This window comes from Cavia porcellus, unplaced genomic scaffold (assembly GCF_034190915.1).
Source record: "Cavia porcellus strain 051 isolate PalLab524CR breed Dunkin Hartley unplaced genomic scaffold, mCavPor4.1 scaffold_2, whole genome shotgun sequence".
In the NCBI taxonomy this organism is placed as follows: domain Eukaryota; kingdom Metazoa; phylum Chordata; class Mammalia; order Rodentia; family Caviidae; genus Cavia; species Cavia porcellus.
In genome coordinates, this window is record NW_026947485.1 from 83,810,570 (window position 1) to 83,830,841 (window position 20,272).

Genomic DNA, 20,272 nt, shown 5'->3' on the forward strand with positions numbered 1-20,272 from the left:
GCATGTACGAAACAGTGCAGGAAGGCTGAGGATGGACTCAGCGGACAGCGCTTGTCTATCACGTGAGAGACCCTGGGTCCCAGCCCAGCACCACACCGGAGTACACTGTGTCGGGAAGAGTCCTAGAAATGGAGAGCTTTGCCTGCCCTGGAAAAGGCAGACTGTCCCCAACAGGATGTGACTGCGACAGGGCTGGGGGACTTTTTCCATTTTCCAGGGCAGGTAGGAGGGGGAGACACTGCCTGGTGAGGCAAGGGAGAGCACAGACAATAGACTATGAACAAGGCTCCAGGTCCTTTTTTCAGTGGGCTTCGGAATCCTGGCTTTTCCCTGCCATCTACATTTGTGGCGGAAACAATTCATCTGAGCCTCTGGGTTCCCTCAGGCTGAGGGTTGTGGTAGGGGACGGCCTGTGGGTGACACCACTCTCCTGAGGATAAAGCCCTATGCGTTGTACTGTGGGAGGCCCTGGGGGCTTGTGACCAAGCAAGGACTTCAGGAGGGAGCCAGAGCGACCAGAAGGAACGCTTCTAGAAAAGATGGAGCTTTTTGTACATAAAGTGGCCCTTAACATTACCGTCTACCCGGTACCTGTACCAGCCGTCACCTCTACCTCTCTTCTTCTCATGTGTAGGTAACCTCTGGTTGACTCTTATACTACTTTTTACCTCCACATCTGCCTATTGGCCTTGGCTCTAAAAGGGCCAGCTTGGTCACCTACAAGTCAATGGTGAGAGGCCAGATACAGGCCTCACACATCTGTCTGGCACCTTACTAACCTGCTTTGGTTCTCTATCTATGGAATTCTTTTTTTTCCTTTCTTCCGGTACCAGGGATTGAACTTACGACCACCTGCTTGCAAGGCAGGTGCTTATGGCACTGAGCTAAATCCCCAGCTCTCTATCTATGGAATTAAATCCATCTTGAATTCATGTGTATTTTCAGTTGTACTACTTTTCTTGATTGCATATCACTTAGGTTTACTTACTGTGGGGTAAAAGAGACTTTTATTTTCACAAAAACCATCTCTTAAATTCCTGGGGTAGTCCCTGGCAATTAAGAATCTAAAATTTAAAAGGGTTCTGTAAGTGGTAGAAACTTTCAACCTAATGATTTCTACTTGCAGTAGCAGATGTTCTGAGTGAGTGGTATTTTCTTTTAAATAATTTCTTCCCCTCCTTACCCAACATGTTCCGTACTGAAGATGGAAGGTGGTTGGTACCGACGCCCAATGGGAAAGCCCAGAACTGAAATGACCTAGCCAACAGCTGAAAAAGCAGTTCCTTTTTCAAAGCATTAAAAAAAAAAAAAAAAAAAGTCTCCTGTGGCTTGTGAATACCTTTCATTTCGGGTCTCCCTGAATTTGATGGAACATCTATTTCTTAAATGTTGTGCCAAGTGTAATATTTGAAAGAGCTGGCAGAATTTTCCAACTTGTGACCTCACTGGAGATCTTGTTCACTTTGGACAAAAAGAAAAGTACAAGGGAGAGGGTGTTAAAAGGCAACATGAAACTCATAAGCTTCTTGAGAGGGTAAAATATCCATGCCAAGATGGTATTTCATGCAGTAGTCAATAGCATGACTGCAGAGAAGGGGAAATTCTCCCCTCACCAAGAGCTTCCTGTTATTTTGGATGCCTACCAGCAGGTTAAAATATTTGGAAAGAAGTTACGGGTCTGTTTACAGTTTCTAGCTTGTTCCTAGACCACTCAGCAATTCCAGCCCTCTTGCGCTTCCTCTCCTTAGATCTCAACTGGGGGTGATTTTAGGTCTCAGGAGACATGTGGCAATGTCTGGAAGCATTTTTGTTTGTCATGCCTGAGGGGTAGTGGTGTGCTACTGGCATCTAGTGGGTAGAAGCCAGGGATGCTGCTAAATATTCTTGTAATACACAGAACCCAGTTCCCAGAAGGAATGGTCTGGCTTGCCATGACAATAAAGCCAAGGCTCAGAAATCTGCCATAGTCTGGACCCCGAGGACCCGCTACACGGAGGACTTAGGGAGTAGTGTTGTGAGCAGACAGTGGCTGTTTTTTTTTCTTTTTAAATGTGGCTCCTACTTGTTTAAGCTACTGCCCTGAGTTACCTGCCAGAGTATGGAGGAAACAACTGTCATCATTATGTGCAAATTGTTGGAAATATTTCATTTAATATTCAGTCAGCCCTGTTGAATATGTGCTTGAGAGCAAGGTTCGTGACTACTTCTGTTACTACTGTGAGCGGTAAGTCTGACTCAGTGCCAGAGACATGGCAGGCTGTCAATATTAAGGATAAGTGGAGGAATTATGTCCATTTGACTTTTATTTGGGGGTCTAGAGGTACAACCCAGGGCCTTGTGCGTGCCAGGCAAGCACTCTGCCACTGAGCCATGTTGCCAGCCCAGTATCCATTTTACATATGAGGAAGATTAGACCTGAAGTCTACACAACTGCCCTAGGTACTAGCCTCTGGATTTGAACTGAACTTGACCTAAGCCCAGTACTAAAATCACTTCCCACTGAGTCATGTCCTCTGTAGCACCAAAGTGGAGTTTTCTGGTGCCTACATACACTACCACTTTCTAAGTCTTCTATCTAACAAGTCCTTAAAATCCAGACCAAGGTTCTTAATCTTGGCACTACAGCAGGAAGGAGGGAAAACAGTTAAAAAAAGAGTAAGAAATTGTCAGTGTGGAAGCCCTTTCTGGTTCTGATAATACGATCTATCCCTTATTCTTTACACAGCGATGTTGGTTTCCCAGATGTTTCTGTGTGTGCTGTCCCAGCAGAAGGGTTGTTTTCCTCCTTTTGTAGAGGAGGAAAGCAAGGCACGGAAGTGACACGAGAAGGTACAGTGGCACTAGATAGGTTGAAAATGGCACGTCGGGTAAGAAATGCTCCACACCCTAGACACTCGCGAGGAGTCGCAGAGAACAGAGCTGCCCTCGGAAGCAGACTCACAGGTTTTTCAAATCCTTCCATCGCAGAAGCAAAACCCCGGTAACGTCTTACACTTCTTTCCGGAGGAAGCAAAGCAAACCCAAAGAAACTACACCTCCCGCGGCCACTGCGGAATCCCGCAGAGCGCACGCGCACTGAGGCGATTCGCGCACTACGACTCCCGGCGCGCTCCGGGCGGGGGCGGGACCGCACGTCCCAGGGGAGAGGAAGGGGCGGGGCGGCAGGGGGCGGGCCGCGGTGCTGCGCCCGCCCCTCCCCCGTGCTCGCACCGAGAGGTAAACAAACCGCGCGCGGGCTGCCAGCAGCGCGGCGAGAGAGGTGAGGGCGGCGAGGGTGACAGGGGCGGCCGAGAGCGCGCGGAGCCGCGGCCGGGCTGGCCCGCCCGCCGGCCGCACAGGTCAGGGAACGGCGCGGGGCTCCGGCCGCCTGCGGCGCCTCCTGTCGGCCGGGGACGGGAGTGCAGAGAGGCCCGGTCGCCACCCGCGGTCCCCATGGAGCGGGTGCGGATGATCAACGTGCAGCGCCTGCTGGAGGCAGCCGAGTTTTTGGAGCGCCGGGAGCGAGGTAACGGCTGGGCGCCGCCGCCTCGGCCGCTGCTGGAGCCCGCGTGCGCCTGGTCCGCGCGCAGAGTGCGGAGCGGCTGGTGAGGGGGGGCGCGCCTGCTCCGGTGCAGGTGGGGTGGAAGTGGGGGTGCGCGAGAGGACAAGACGCACACGTGCGAGTCAGACACCTGTGTGCGCGCGTGAGCCGTGGTGCTGCGAGGGGGCGTGTGCGGGGCGCGTGTTTGTGTGCGAAGGTTGAGGGATGCGGGAGCGCGGGGAGGAGCTTGGGGCTTCGGGGCTATGGAACGGAGAGTCGGTCCCGGTCGGGGTTGGGGCGGAGTAGACGGGCAGTGGGCAAGAGCTGGGTAAGAGCGGGCGAAGCTAGGCTGCAGGGAGATGCGCTGGGGTTCGCTGTCGGGGCTTCGAGGTCTGGAGAGGCGAGGTCGCTTTGGAGACGAAGTCGGGAGATTCGGAGAACCTGAGGCAGGATGGGCAGGATCTCTGGGAGCTGTGGCGCCTGAGAGAAAATGATGGTTGAAATCTTGGGAATGCACAAAAAATGTGAGCCTCGGAGAGACAGTGTAGCGTGAAGAGCGTCCCAGAAAAAGAGAGTTGCAGGCAAGTGAAATAATCGAGGTGAATCATTGGTCTCAGAAATTAGAAGGCAAAAAGAATTAGTGGAGAAAAGGATTTTGGAGAAGAGAAATTATGTGGTGTAGAGGATGTATCAGTTCACCTTCCAGGCGTTGGCTTGGGTCTGTGGGTGTCCCAGGAATCATGGCCAAGGAAGCACTGGGCTTTAAGAGCAAGAAGAGGACAGACATTTTTTAAACCCGGATTATTGCTGTGAAAAACCTGTCGTTCCAAGCTCCAAGGACCTTGGATTGGGGCTCTGTGGATTTAGGATTTATCTTTCCTTTTGTGTCTTTTTCCTTTCTCCCTTTAGAGTGTGAACACGGCTATGCCTCGTCGTTTCCCTCCATGCCCAGCCCCCGGTTACAGCACTCAAAGCCCCCACGGAGGCTGAGCCGCGCACAGAAGCCCAGCAGTGGGAACAGCACCAGCACTGCCAACAGGTAGCGCCCTGGGGAGTTCGGGGAGGGGAATTGCGGGAGGGGCACCGATACCAGCTCTGGAGTGATACGACTTGGGTTTCTTCACTACCGTGCTTTGGACCTTTTAACATAAGAAAGTCTTGGAATCATAACCTGGCTGTGTGTGGAAAGGAAGGAATAGAATATGCGAAGACAATTGAAAAAGGTCTTTGTGGGATTAAGATAGGGAAGTCTCTGGCGGCGGACAGAGCATCCAGAGACTTGGCAGCAGTGTGTAGGCGTGTTGTCATGCGCTGAAAGTAATCTCAGACCAGTTTTTGTTTTGCTTTCCAAGTTTAAAGTGGTCCAAGAGGTAGTTTTTCAAAATTAGCAATAGCCCTGGCAGGATACGATTAAGGGCTTGGTTAAAAGAGTAAAAATGTTTAGAATAAGAAGTTGGTGGGTGTGGTCTTTTGGGGAAGACCATGGTGTGGAAGCTTTCTGTCTTGGTTAGTGGTAAAATTAGACTCCTATGGGAATTCTAAAGCAAAAACAAAAAGAAAGCTGCTAACTCTTCGAACAGACATTTCTTGTAGAATAAGTAGTCTACATGTGTGCAGATGGTTGACTTTCACGAAAACTTTTGGTAGTCTCTGGCTGTGTCTTCAGTGTTTTTGTTCTGGGCAGCCAGGAAAATCCCAAGGATTCATCTTACACAAAGTTTTCAGGGAAGATCAACAAATGCTGCCTTTTTCATTAATAAGAGGATGTGAAATGAGACCTTTATTTCTGGTTCCCTAAATCTTCTCCAGAAAGTGTAGAGCATGATTCATTGTGGGCTGGGTGGGAGGAACAGAGCAGACCCTGGGGAATAAAAGTTGCCCTGAGGATTTTGGGGAGCTTCAACCAAGTAGTTGAGGAGGGAGCAACAATAGGAGCTCTTGATGCAGAAAACTTGAGGCTCCCATAGAGAAAGAGCTCACGCGGTTAGATGTTCCCCTCTGCATTTCAGACATGACCAAGGTAAAACTAGGATTCACCCTTACCAGTTTGACCTGCCTTTAGAGCTGTGTGCTTTCCTTTTGGCTTTTTTTTTTTTTTTTGTCTTTTTCATTTTTATCGGTACCAGGGATCGAACTCATGACCGCCTGCTTGCAAGGCAGGTGCTTATGCCACTGAGCTAAATCCCCAGCCCCCTTGGCTTTTTTTCTTAAGACTAGTCTGTGCTTTTTAAATTTAATCTATTAAGTTATAAGAAGTCTTTTTTTGGGGCTGGGGATTTAGCTTAGTGGCATAAGCGCCTTTCTTGCTAGTGTGCAGTTGTGAGTTCAATCCGTGGTACCGATAAAAACGAAAAAGACAAAAAAAAGGTTTTTTTTTTTGTCTTTTTGAGACAGCATCTCATTATGCAGTTCAGGCTGGCTTTGAACTCACTTTGTAGCCCAGGTTTGCCTCGAACTTGCAGCGATCGTCCTATCTCAGCCTCCCAAGTGCTTGGGATACCTGACTAAAAACAGTCTTAAATTTAATACACTATATTAATGAGTCTGTGAGTCTAAAGGGTTTGTTGTGCTATGGTATGTTTGAGATGAAAATATGTAGTTTGATAGACAACAGTTAAAAATATATCAATTTAGTGGGGCATGATAGTGCATGCCTTGTAATTCTTGCCTGAGAAGGCTGAGACGGGATTGCTGAGAGTTGAAAGCCATGCTGAACTGCATAGCAAAACCTCGTCTCAAAAAGATAAAAACACAACACATAAATTTGCTTACCCTTACAGTTTCTCTGGTTAACCTGTCAGGAATTAAGGTGTACTCAGGACTTTTTAAATCCATAAATTAAAACAAGAAAAAAGTTTTTTAAACTGAGAGACTGGTAAGACTACTATATTGGAAACCAGACCTGGGTTTTTCATGCTACATATATTTCTTTCCTACTTTGTGGAAATCAGGTTTCATTACATTTCTTCTCCATCCCTTACTGTTTTCATCTATAAGGTGAGAGGATATATCAGAGGATTCCTTCTTCTGAAGTTCTTGACTCTGACTTACTGACGGTTTTAGAGTTCAGTTACTGTATTATTTAGTATATCTCCCTGTCATTGCAGATGTGATATTTTTACTCAAAACTCAAGGATTACAGGGCCTAAATTAGATGTGTATTTCTAGATTTGACTAATTATGTTATACATCATGAATAGGAGTCTTTGTCATGTTTTCTTACGTTTACACTTGCTCAGCTTGGGGTTTTGACTAAGTGATGTTTTCCTTGCCTGCTAGTCCTCTTGTTAGGATTTTACTGTATTGTGTGGAACTGTAGTATTTAATTATTGTGCTCTAACAGAGCATGTTAGAGCATTTGTAAGGCTATAAACATGTTTCGGTAATACTCAAAGGAAAATACAGACACATTGTTCCACCTAAGACTAAGGAAGATAACTTTTCACAGGAATTTCAAAAGCAAGCAAGAAAAAAAGAAATAGATTTTAGGATATATTATTTTAAGGTAGATGCATCCATGTATGCATTTTAGGTTGGAGCCTATAAAAGAGAACTAGTATGTTAAATTGAAGCACTAGAAATTACTACTTCTTTTTTATTTTTTTTTTGTTTTTATCTGTACCAGGGATTGAACTCACGACTGCCTGCTTGCAAGGCAGGCGCTTATGCCGCTGAGCTAAATCCCCAGCCCCGAAATTATTACTCCTTAGCCATTTATTTAAATTTTTTGATTAATAGACATAGGGGAGCTGAATGTAAGTTCTAATACTGGGAAATAGTCTATAAGTGGACACTGGGGCTACCTTAGCTTATTGTTGGAGCTAATAGAAGTTTTATTCTACTGAACTTGCAGAAATTCCCATTTGTTAATCATTTGAATCAAGGAAAAGAATGGAGATTATGAAAATCTGTGTCATTTTTTTCAGGTCAGAAAACCGCTTTTGCAGAAGTTACTCTTCTCACTGTATGTTATAAATTTGGCACCTTATAGGTCATCAAATGACCTTTGTTCTTCTGAGATTGTAGCATTTTAAAGATACAATGGTGGCTGACTTTTTTGGCCCAATATTCTTAGTTTACTTGGATATTTGGGATGCAAAATGTTTTGTAAAGTTATGCTGAGAATTAATTGATTCATAAATTCCTATTTCTCCTTTTCCCTAAATTGTGAAATCTTACTTTCACAGAAGTACATAGGAAAGAAAAATAATGTACTGTGGTATTACTAGGATGTACCTTGTAAATCCTAGTAATTTTATCTGACAATTGGGAGATGAGACCTATACTGCATAATTATGTTTTAAATACATACTTGATTTTACTGTAATCTTGTCACAGCTTTCCTGGTGCATTTCCTAACTCAGCCTCTCAGAGCTTCACTGCAGTAGCTGTCTGGCTAATTGAGCATCAGAGCTCAGGTTGTCTGCTTTTTGTTTTGCCCTATACCTGAAAAAGTCAAGATCTGTCATTTAAAAAATTTGCTTAATGATCTGTGGCTTTAGTGTAACATTCATTCCTCCCTAAAGTTCTCTTGAGCTCTGTCATCTGTTAACATTCTTACCTCCTAACCTCAGCCGTCGTCTCTTACCTGGACAAGTGCTGTAACCTCCTCTCTGGTAGCCTTGCCATTCTCGTAAATTACATTGGCTACCTTTCTTTTCACTGCCCTTAAATATCATGTTTCCTGCTACCTCAGGGTGTCTGCATATACTTTTCTCTGTCGGCAGTGATCATCCTCCCTTTTTGCCAGATGAGCTCTGTTTATTCATCTTTTCCTTCAGCACAGTTGGAACTTCCTTAGGAAGCCATTCCTCACCTGCAGTCGTGGAGCAGGTCTTTACCTACACTTTGCCTTCATAGTGCTTGTCAAATTTATAAAAAGATAGTTATCTGATATGTAAATCTGTTGTCCATTCATTGGACTAACTCCATGGGGCAAGGATTGGCTCTTATGTGACAGTGCTCTGTCCTCCATAGGTGTTTCTCAAATAATGGAAGGTCTTTCAACTCCAGGTAGACTGTCCTTGAATGGAACCTTGAGGGGTTTTGCTGATGCGGTGTTAGACTGGGAGGGGCAGTGGTGAAAAATGGGGGGCAAGCTGGCAGCCTCCCCAGTTACTTCGAATTCTAAGGGATGTTAATGACTATCCATTGGAAGGGGAAATAATATGTGGTATTGGGACAGAGGGCTCCAAATTGTTTGTTCCTTTAAACAAGTACAGTAGACTACAGAATCCCTCTCTCGCTTCCTCCCCCCCTTTTTCCTGGTTTGTCTGTCTGTATGTGTGTGTGTCTCTCTCTCTCTGCCCCCACAAACCTCCCCCCTTTTCTTTCTGTACTGAGGATTGAACCTAAGGGCACTCTACTACTGAGCTAAATGCCTAGCACTTTTAATTTTTTTTATTTTGAGACAAGATCTAAGTTGCCCAGGCTGGTCTCAGATTTGTGATCCTCCTACCTCCTGCCCCCGAAATGGCTGGGGTTACAGGTGTGTACCATTGTACCTGGCAACTACACTTAACGGTCATCACCATCATCTTCTGCTGAAAATTAAATGATAGCGAAAGAACCAGAAGTTTGTCAGTATTGACAGTATGAGGTGTGACTGAAGTGGATGGTGACTGTTTACATTTTTAAAAGTTCGGTCACAGTGAAGGATGCATTGCCATTTAGCTCCCTCAGAATACCCCCCCCCTTGGGCACACTGACTCCATCATTCTCACACTTCCTCAAACAGTTCCAGAAGTCTCTTTCCTGAGTGTGTGTGATATAGGAACAAAGGTACCATGAACACTGCTCCCCGGTGCCATCCAGCACAAAGGCAGAGTTGTAAAGACATTATGGGTGACCTTAGCCACCTCACTCAGCGGACCTGGTGCCAGGTGACTCCTGGTTCTTCCGCAAAGTCAAAATGACTGTGAGAGGTGAACTTTCTCAGTTGGTTCTGGACATCAAGGCAGCCAGCACAGCACACTAAAGACATGAAGGAGCACTTCTAGAATGGAATTAGGAGGAGCCCAGAACGATAGGGTATGTTCAGGGTGAGGGGTATTAATGGCAATCAATTACAGTGAAATAAACTTAAAATTTGTAATCATTTTTCATACTTTGTACAAACCTGTGACGTACAGAGTAACTACACTGTCTTAAGGTGACCTGGAAAGGAGCAACTAATTTATGCTTGAATTTCAGGTTGATATATATTCTTTTTAGTGCCCTGTGGATACTGAAGAATCTGTGTTTCACTACCACCTTCTAAGAAGGAAGGCATTAGAGCTAAAAAATGTACTGTTGCTTGTAGGGCTTTGGCATAGCTCTTCTTAAACTACAAAATAAATGTCTTTGTGTTATTTTAGAAGGAATGATTGATTGTATGATTACATTTATGAAGTTTAGGTTTTTGGGAAGGAGAGGTATGTAATTTTTTTTAATAGATTACAGGGACCTTTTTTCAGTAGAAATAATGTGAGATGATCTCTGTTTTATTCCTAAATGTATGTCTAATTGTTCTTAGACGAACTGAATGATGACCTACTTATTTTTTAATTTTAAAGAGAATAAAACCAAGAAAAATAGAATAAACTAATCAAAATAAATCAGTGTAAGTGATACAGGACTTCAAAACAATATGAAATGAACAATAGTTATTGTAATGCCTCTTGTCTAAATAACTGTAGATACCTTCAGACAGTGAAAATCAAACAGAACAGAATAGAACCAATAAAAACAAAACAATGAATGCAATAAAAGACTTCAAAACAAGACAAATCCAAAATGACTGCCATAATATATCTTGCTATCTTTGAAATAACTGCTTGTGGCATCGGATATAACAAAACAGAACAAAACCCAACCCAACAAAACAATGAAAATTATACAGGACTTCAAAACAAGATAATAGGGGATTAACAATGACCACCACCCACAGAAGGAGATGCCCCTAGATGCCACACTGTGTCCTGCTGTCCTCTGAATTTGTGATCAGATCACTGGCCCTAGACCTGCCAAAGCACCACAGGCATCCTATTGCATTTCACTTCCATAGCTATCATCACAGCCTGTGTTCCTCCAGATCAGCTGGTGGCTTATGCCATAGGGTGTGGGGTTGGGTTGGCTCTTGTTTGCCAGCCCGGGCTCCAGAAGGGGCTGGGGTCTGGCTGTGCTCCCTCTGCTGCCACAGGCCCTCACAAGGCACTGGTTCACAGGGAGGGCTTCTTGGTGAGGCCTTGTTTTTCTACCCGGCCAGTTTGCAAATGGTGCTGACTCACAGGGAAAGACTTGGGTCTCTAAAGACTTATTTTTTATAAGATTTCTTTTTTGCTTTTCAAATTTCCTATGTTAAAAAATAGTTTCTGGGTCTTTCATAGGAAAATACAGTTTCATTACAAAGATGGAGGTTACTAGCAGTTACTCTTTAGTATTATTCTTCAATATTTTCTCCATATTGAGTGCTGTCCACATTCTTTGATATGTGTTGTGTGTTTTGTCTTCTACCAAAACTAAGTTAAGGGAAAAATTCTCAAAAATATGTCTCCCGTTAAACTAATGCAGGTTTCCACTGAGTGCTACATTGAAGCCTAAGTTTGCGGGTTTCATATAGCTGTATTCCTCCACAAAGTATTGTTTGAAGGTAATTTGCATGATCATATCTTGTAAGTCAGTGGGACAGTTGCTCTTCCTATTTGATGAGAGACCTTTTTGTGAAGATGAATAATGTGCAAGATCACAAATCATAGGAAGGTAATTCAGACTTTCATTTGCTACCATTCGCTGTTTGAAGGTAAGATTATCACTCATTTTATGACTAAGGGGTGACAAAGAGATGGTTTAAGTGCTTTGCTTTAGGTCTTACAGCACAGGTGGTAGATGACTTTAATAACAAGCTAGGTTTTAAGCAGTAGATGCATAATTCTAACCAGGTGGAGAGAAAAGCGTTTTCTTCATGATTTCTCTTCAGAAATAATACAGCATTGTCTCCTTTTGAGATGGCATATCTCGCCATTCTTTTCAGGATGTTTTCTGGATATTAATCTAATCAAAGAGTGTTGGGGTCTGTGCCTAGACCCCCAGTTCCCCAAATGAGTGCACAGTGAAGGCGCAAAGGAATGAGACACGTGTCATGGTCTTCAGGGCTGCAGGAGGAGTGAAATCTTCAACAGAGCTCCTAACTCTGCTAGCTGGCCGGCTGACTGATGCTGGGCAGCCGTATTTAATCAGAACAAGCAAGGAGCTGAGCGGACAATGGAGGAAACCTGAGCAGGATCTTGGGAGGGGCTCAGGGACCCCCTCAGAGCAATAGAGGATGCTAATTACAGAAAACTACCCAGGATGCCTCCATGTGGCCTCAACTGTGACCTATCCTGTCCCCTGAGGTATCTTCTCCTTCTCAGTTCAGCCATGTCCGGTCCATGCCACAACCCATGCACGTGTATTCAGCTTTCAGCACTCTCCAAGAAGAGGTTCAAGGTTACAGTTTTAAAAAATACATTTCCAGATCCAATTTTGGTCTGGTACTACAGTTCTGATGTAATTTACACATGCACTTTAAAAAAATTTTCTAATTTTTTTTTTTGGTATTTTGGAGGTAAGATTGTTTTTAGATTTTAATTTTTATTTCCTATGTTTAAAAACAATGACAAGCTGAGCATGCTGGTGTAATCCCAGCTACTTGAGAGGCTGAGAGCAGGAGGATTGCAAATTTGAGCCCAATCTGGATACTTTAATGAGCCCTTGTCTCAGAATGAGATAAAGAAGGCTGGGGGGATAGCTCAGTGTTTAAGCACTGTGTGACATGCATGAGGCCCTGGGTTCCACCCCGAGCATTGCCAAAACAACCAACCAAACAACCATCTGTGGACTCTTTGTTTTCTCCCACATGTGTGTGTATATTTGTGTTTACATAGATGTACTATATATCCACATGAAGCTTAACATCTAGTGAAGGAAACATTATCAAATACATAGGCAAGAATTATTTCAAACTGTATAGTATTTTGCTTTGTGTATATATCATATTTATTACGCTCAGCATGTATTGATGACACTTGTTATTTTCAGAATTTTTTACCATTCCAAATCGGGTTGCTTTTAACACAGTTTTTTTTTTTTTTTTTTCTTTTTTGTACCAGGGGTCAAACTCATGACCTTGCCAGGCAGGTACTTATGTCGCTGAGCTAAACCCCCAGCCCTAACACTGGATCTGTAGAATAAATATAAAGTATTAGTTTTGTTTTGGTTTTTTGGTACCAAGGATTGACTTCGTGACCTTGCACTTGCCAGGCAAGCGCTTATGCCTCTGAGCTAAGTTCTCAGCCAAAGTATTAGTTTTTGAGTCAAAAAGTAGACTTCATTTTCAATAAAAATAATAATAGTAGCACATATGCTAGTGTATGAAGTCCCTGAATATACATTACCACTTCATTTGGATTTCAGGACAATTCTGGAAAGTACAACTTTGTCCTTTTTTTCCCTTTTCCTTTTGCTTCTTTTCCAGCTCTGACCCCTGTGTGCCACCTCCTGGTCTCATACTTGAAATAAAATCCAGGGGCTTTGCGCTGAAGTACATGCCCTTGTTTTCTTTTTTTTAAATTTTGAGACAGATCTTACTAAGTTGCCCAAACTGGGATCAAACTTGGGTTCCTCTTGCCTCGGCCTTCTGGAATACTGGGAGTACCATACCTCACTTTATCCCACCCTTCTTCCCCATTTTGAAGAAACAATTTTTAAATTTTTTTTGAGACAAGGCCTTGCTATGCAGCTCAGGCTGGCCTTGAATTTGCAGCGATCCTCCTGCCTCAGCCTCTTTGAGTGCTGGGATTACAGGTGTGCGCCACCATGCCTGGCCTGAAACAGGACTTATGTGCCAGGCAACTTCCACAGGTAGAACTAGAAGGTGAGGAAAAGACATGGGATTTTTTTTCTGAGATCAGCAATTTTTAGCAATAATTTGCTTAAAAATTAAGACCTCAGTTACTATAACATAAAGTTTTGTTAGTGCCCTGCTTTTCTGTTCTGCCAAAGATCTAAAATATGTGTTCTGTACCTTCTGCTTTTAATGCTTTTCTACCTGTGCTTTTTTGGAACTCTTGGAAAATTTTTAAACTAGCTAATAAAACTACTATATTTGAAGGTAATTAGCAATCAAGTTTACTGAACTTACATGAAAGTGTTGCTGGAGCCGGGGGTTTGGCTCAGCGGTGTAAGTGTCTGCTTGGCAAACTCTAGGTCGTGAGTTTGATCCCTGGCATCAAAAAAGAAAAAAAAAGTGTATTGCTATATATGCTTCCCTTCCATAGAAGAGCTGATTGTGTATTAGAAAGGTACCATATAAACATAAATAAGATGGTAGATAACATAAGGCAGTGAGTGTTATAGCCATTTTTATTTGTGTTAGATGCAAAGTACAGAGTTGTTTAAATTTATAGGAAAAAGATTATAAGGGCTGGGGATTTAGCTCAGTGGCATAAGTGCCTGTCTGGCAAGTGTGAAGTCATGAGTTTGATCCCTGGTACTACAAAAGAAAAAAGATTATAGTAAGTTGTTATGGGCATGCTAGATTAATGATATATATATAATTGCCCATTAATTAACTTTAGTTCATTTAGGGGCATCTGGGGATTGTAAGACTTGATATCAGAGCAAAATTCCTAGTATTTTATCTAAGAAATTAATTTTTTGCAAGAATATATTTAGATAAGTGTATAACTTTGTTCTGATACTGTGTATATATTCGAGGAATATGTTAAGGATTTTCTTTTTACTTAGGTTATGATATTAGATAACCATAGTGCTTATTCCCTTACCTTTTTTTCCCCAGTATTGGGGATCAGACTCATGACCTCATGCTTGCCAGGCAGGTGCTTATGCCACTGAGCTAAATCCCCAGCCCTTGATAGTCTTTTTTTTTTTTTTTTTTAATTTTATTTAAGGAGAAAAGAAAAAAAAAGCAGGGAAAGGGTACAAGTTATACAGATTTACAGAAAAAAAATGAACAGTAGGAAATCACTAGTTAATGGATTACATATTGTCATCTTAGAAATAATTGTTCAAGTCACAAAATTAGAGCTTGTAAAGTGGACATTCCATCAATGATACTGCAAACAGTTCTGTTCATTGATCCAATAAAACTCTGTGATATCATTTTCTATCTTATACACTTAAATATACATGCAGTTATATAGTTTGGAGCACTTTCTTTTCTTCTCTTTTGTACCATGACTATTACACATTTTGGGTTTCATTGCTCCCACGGTTCTTATTACTTTTTTGGAAGAGAGTAAAACCAAATGTGACATAACAGAACAGAATCGGTCAAGTCAAAAGGGTGGACATAATAGATAATGTAAAAACATAATACAAGGTGATCAACAATGGTTACCATAATGCCTCCCGCTATCTCTAATAGAATTGCCTATATCATTAGTTATAATACAATTGAACAAAACAGTAAAGAACAAAACCGACAAAACCAAAACATTGGAGACATTGTAGGTCTTCAAAAGTAGACAAAAGTCAACAAGAATGGGCGTCATAATGAATCTCATTATCTTCACAGCTGATGCCTAAACTTTCGAACCTGATACTATCCAGCAAAACAGAATAGGGGAACATCAGTTAAAAACCAGATGGTGAGAGTAATACAGGGCTTTAAATCAAGGTAATGAAAAGTCAAAGTGGGTTACTATAATATATCCTGCTATTTTTTTCCCTTTAATTAAAAGGATAAAGATAAAAAAGTAAATAATGGAGTGGAGATTGAGATAAAAGAGGGCATAACAACGAAACAGCGCAGATCAAAACATAACCATTTAAGCAGAATAGTGTTTCACCACCAGATAATCCTAACCTAAAAGTAGTTACCATATTGTTTCTTTCTTTGAAATCCTTGAGTACAACTTCGTATACTGTAGCATTAAGTATATCAAAACAATGTAAAACCATTCAAGAGAATGACAGCATTACAGAGTATTTAGAATCGACTAACAAAATGAACAATGGTTTCTGTATAATCTCCTTGTCTTTAAAAGGTTTTTGCTTATACTATCGTACATAATAAAATCCAACAAGATACAGCCTATTTAGACCATTGGAGACAGAAGGACAAAAGCTAGATGAGACTTCAAAACAAGATGATACTAAATCTGTATTACCTATTAAGATGTCATTTTCTCCAAAATAGCTGTTCCTGTCATCCAGTCTTCTCTGCCTCATTTCTGTTAAGCTCTTTTTCTGTCCGTAGCTGTCAGTTTGTCTTCTTCATTTTGTTCTCTGCTCCATTCGTTGTGGCCTCTCTGCCATTATTTCTGGATTCTTTGTATTTTTCTTTTTTTAGAATATCCTGCAATACTCTCTGTAGAGTTGAATGGTGGTTGCAAATTCCCCCAGTTCCTCTTTATCCTGGAAGCACCTTGTTTTTCCATCAATTTCCAGGGACAGTTGTGCAGGATATCTCAATCTTGGCTGGAGATTATTATCTTTCAATGCTTGAATTATTTCCCCCCACGCTCTTCGTGATTTGATGGTTTGTGCAGAGAAATCTGCTGTAATTCTGATGGGTGTTCCCTTGTAGGTGGTCTGTTTCTTGTCTCTTACAGCTTTTAATATTCTGTTCTTGTATTGAATTTCTGGAATTTTTATTATTATATGCCTGGGTGTTGCTCTGTTTGGGTTGTAGGTAGCTGGGGTCCTGTATGCCTCATACATCCGAGTATCTTTACCTTTTGCTAAATTAGGAAAATTCTCCTGGATTATTTCTGTGAGTAGCTTTTGTAGTTCACTTGTTTGTGTCCCTACTTCTTCTTTTATGTTCTTAATCCTTAAGTTATGGATCCTCTTATCATCTTCTTGTCTTTGTATTATTGCTGTTTGTTTCTTTGTTATTTTTAAGAAGTTTTTCATTTCATTCTCCCATATTACAAGTCTGCCCTCCAGTTCAGATAGTCTGTCCTTAGTTTCTTTCAAGCTGTTATGCCAGTCTTCTATAGACTTCTTAGTATCTTGGTAGTCCCTTTGAACCTGCTTCACGTATTCTATGCTTTCTCTGTTTTCTCCATCAAACAATTCTCCCCTTTTTTTCTGTTCTTCCATTCCACCACCTGTTTTTTCTTGGGTGGTACTTAGCATTTCTCTAACTATTCTGCATACTTCTAGCTTCAGGTCATTGATAACTTCATTCCTGAATTGGTCTATGAGGCTCTCTATATGGTGCCTTATGTGTATTGGTGTGGTGTCTGCTATTGCCTGTTTCTCAGAATTGGGGGCCGAGGAGCCTTTCTTGTTGCTGCCTCTTCCCATGCTGCCTCTTCTTCTCTGTTCCTTATATATGCAAGCTTATATAAGAGGCCCAGCTTCTCTCCCCGTCAGCCACAGCCTGATCGAATTGCGCCGGTTAGGTGTTCCCGCTCACCGCTGCGCACCAGGGAGTTACAGACCAGGCAGCCTACGCGTCTCCCCTCCCGGCCACCGTCAGGCTCTGCGATCTGGGTTGGGACAGTCTACCAGGTCCGCCGGCAGCGTCACGCAGGCCAGGCACTTTTCACCAATCCCACCCGAGAGGGGGATGTGTGACTGGAGTCGCCACCGCACCCTGCTCCCGCAGGACTGCTCGGGCCCAGAAAGTCCTCTGCTGGAGTCAAACTGTGGTAGTGTGTCAGTTTCTCTCACTCACCTCACCACAAGTCAGTGCACGCCTCCCTGCCGTTCGCAGATTGCCGTTCTCAGAGCTTCCGCGCGTCTCTCTCCTTGCCGCGCCCTGTAGAGGCAGCCAGCCGCCGCGCGGCGGGAAACCCAAATCGCGGCTTACAATGGCGCGGTTCCAGCCTCCACACCAAGTCTTTTCTGTTCCTGTTTTAGCACCAGGACTGCATTCCAAGTTGGCTTCTCTCAGCCCAGTTCGTTCCTGAGTCAGCAGAGCATATCTCCACCGACTTATGTCTCCTTAGTCCCCACCATTCCTGGCTTCTGAGCCGAGTCTTTCAGAGAGCCTCCGGTAGTTGCTGTTATCTGTCCGCCATGTTCTCCCGGAAGTCGATAGTCTTTTGAAAACAGTCTTTTTCGTTGGCGTGCTGAGGACTGAACCCAGGGCCTGCTACATGTTCTCTACCAATGAGCTAACCACCAGACCTGAGTATACTATTTCTGGAGTCTAAATGCTAAATGATTACAGCTTTTAGAAATAATCATTTTTCTTTTCTTTTCTTTTTTGTCTTTTTGAGACAGAGTCTCATTATACAGTTCAGGCTGTCCTTAGGCTCACTTTGTAGCCCAGGCTGGTCTACGAACTTACAGTGATCCTCCTGCCTCAGCCTTAGTGCTGGGATTATAGCTGTGCGTCACTATGCCTGGCTCTTTTTTTTTTTTTTTTTATCTTTTGAAATAATCATTTCTAAATTTTAGAACTTAGGGCATTTTAGAAATGCTCTAAATTGCACAAGAACATAACTTCAGTGTTCAATGAGTCATATTTTTTGATAAAGCAACTTATTTTCCTTTATTCTGATTTTGATTAAGAAGCAGACAATTTAGGATTTTTTGAGGAACTAAATAACTTTTAACTTTCTCCTTCTGTAACATAAGAGACCAGAGAATCAAGTGTAGTACATTTGCCTTGGTATTAAGAAGAAACGTGAATTTTCATGAGTTTGATTTTGAGCCCACCATAATCCTGTGTGGTAAAGATGTATCTTTTTGTGAATAATCAGGATAAGTGACCTTCAGTCTCATCAAAAACTACAGTATTGTCATTAGTGCTGAATGTGTTAAGATTAGTTTCCATTATCTCTGTAACAGTGCACTGAAGTTACTAATTTAATACTTAGGATTCTAGGTTTGGTTTAACTAAAACTGTGTCATGTGCTTAATAGTCTCTCTCTCACATCTGTACAATATTATATAATCAGTTGTCCTTTGTAAAGTTTAAAGTATTCTACAATAGAATGTGTTGGAAACTAACAAAGTCTAGATAATTAATAGTCTATTTTAAATGTCCTATTTTAACTTTGGAAAATATTTTTCAGAGCGGTCATTTTCTCTTAAAAATTCTCTGGTTTCCAGTATTTTCTCCCATCTAAGAAATGATTAGTTCACAGATATGTGACTTTAATATATATATGTTTCTTTATTTCTAGTCGTATGAGGAAGAGAAAGTAAATCAGTTACTCTAAATTCATTCTTAGTATTTAAAAAAATGTACATATATATATGGTTTAAAAAGTGAGCTAAACTAGTCTATAAAATATAACTGTCTTCTCTCTCCATCCATTTTCTGCTTACTAGAGGTCACTACTTAAAATAATTTAGCAGTTTCTTCTTTTGTTTGCATTCATATTTCTGAATGTGAAACTTACCTTTCGTGTTACTATTGAATTGCTGCTGTGGACGATTTGACTGCCTGTGTGTGTGTCTCTGTGTGTGTTTGAGACAGGGTCTCCCTATGCAGTTCAGGCTGGCTGTGAGCTCACTTTGTAGCCCAGGCTGGTCTCAAATTTGCAATGGTCCTCCTACCTCAACCTCCTTAGTGGTAGGATTACAGGCATGTGACACCACACCTGGCTGTTGCCTTATATTCTTAAGTAGTGACGGGTTAATCATATTCTAGAAATGAGATTTTTAACATGTAAAGAGAACAAAAGATTCCCCAAAGGAATTAATCTGTCTTTCAAGAGATTTGCCAATGCTAGGGGTGGCGGTGAGTGCCTGTAATCCCAGATACTTGAGTAATAGCAGAAAGGTCTCAAGTTTGGGGCCAGCCTGAGGACCTTGGCGAGATCCTTTTTCAACAAATAAGGGTTAGAAATGTAGCTCCATGGCAGAGTACTTGCCTAGGTTTGGGTTCATTCCCTAGTACCACCAAAAGAAGAAAGAAAGCAATTTGTTCATAAAGTTGAATATGGTGGTACACACCTGTAGGCCCAGCACTTGGGAAGCCAAGGCAACAGGGTCACTGTAAATTCAGTGCCAGCCTAGACTACGTAGTGAGATCCTGTCTCAAACAAACAAGACAAAATAAATTTGTCCACAGTCAAGTTGCTGATTAGATGATACAGGCAAACATGATTGGCATGAAGTTATTCATAATACTGTCTTATCTTTTGATTTTTGGTTTGAGAATGACCTCCAACTCAAGGTGTTTGTGCCTCAGCTTGCAGAGTAGCTGGGACTACAGGCGTGTACCATTCCCCATCCTATTCTCTAAGTTTTGTTTGTTTCTTGTTGGTCCTAAGGATCAGCTTTCAGCATGCTGAGCGTGTCCTCTTTCAGTGAGCTGTGCTCCTAGACCTCTGAGATCCGTTTAGTGTGTGTAAATTCTGTAGTGATGCACCTGTTTTGTTTTTTTTTAAATTGTAATCTTTGTGTTTTGTCTTCATTGGTCTTGAAGTAGTTTTTCAGTTTTACTGATTTTTTTAAGTCAACTTGCAGGCTTTAAACTTCATATTTACTGTTGTTTCCCGTTTTTTGCTTACTCCATCTCTGTCCTTGGCTTTATTGCTGTCTCTGCTTCAGAATTTCTCACCTTCTCAACTCTGTTGATGATGTAGGGTCGGATAATCTGCTGTGTGCATTCACAGGATGGTTAGCAGCTTCCATGGCTGCCTTACAGCAATAGTGGCTTCCTCTTACCTGCAGGCTTGTCCAGGTCTCCAGCATTCCTGGATGTGTCCTGGGGGCATGGCTGTTGCTGGGCTGAGAACTCTTGCTCTGCGCCTTTCAGTTCAGTTTGCTCTGACTTGTAGTTTCTTAAGGTAGAATCCCAGA

The 20,272-nt window shown here is 42.3% G+C and overlaps 1 protein-coding gene across 7 annotated transcripts in view; it reads left to right on the top strand.

The window, feature by feature from the left end:
* Mxi1 (MAX interactor 1, dimerization protein) overlaps nucleotides 1-20,272 on the top strand; it is an 89,865-nt gene that overhangs the window by 13,186 nt on the left and 56,407 nt on the right. For 3 of the 7 annotated variants that reach the window (XM_003475190.5, XM_013158415.3, XM_013158414.3), the window contains exon 2: nucleotides 4,430-4,559. In XM_003475190.5, the coding sequence (XP_003475238.1) occupies nucleotides 4,430-4,559 (130 nt within the window). The other 4 variants (XM_063244688.1, XM_063244686.1, XM_013158413.3 and 1 more) reach the window with 4 other exon arrangements.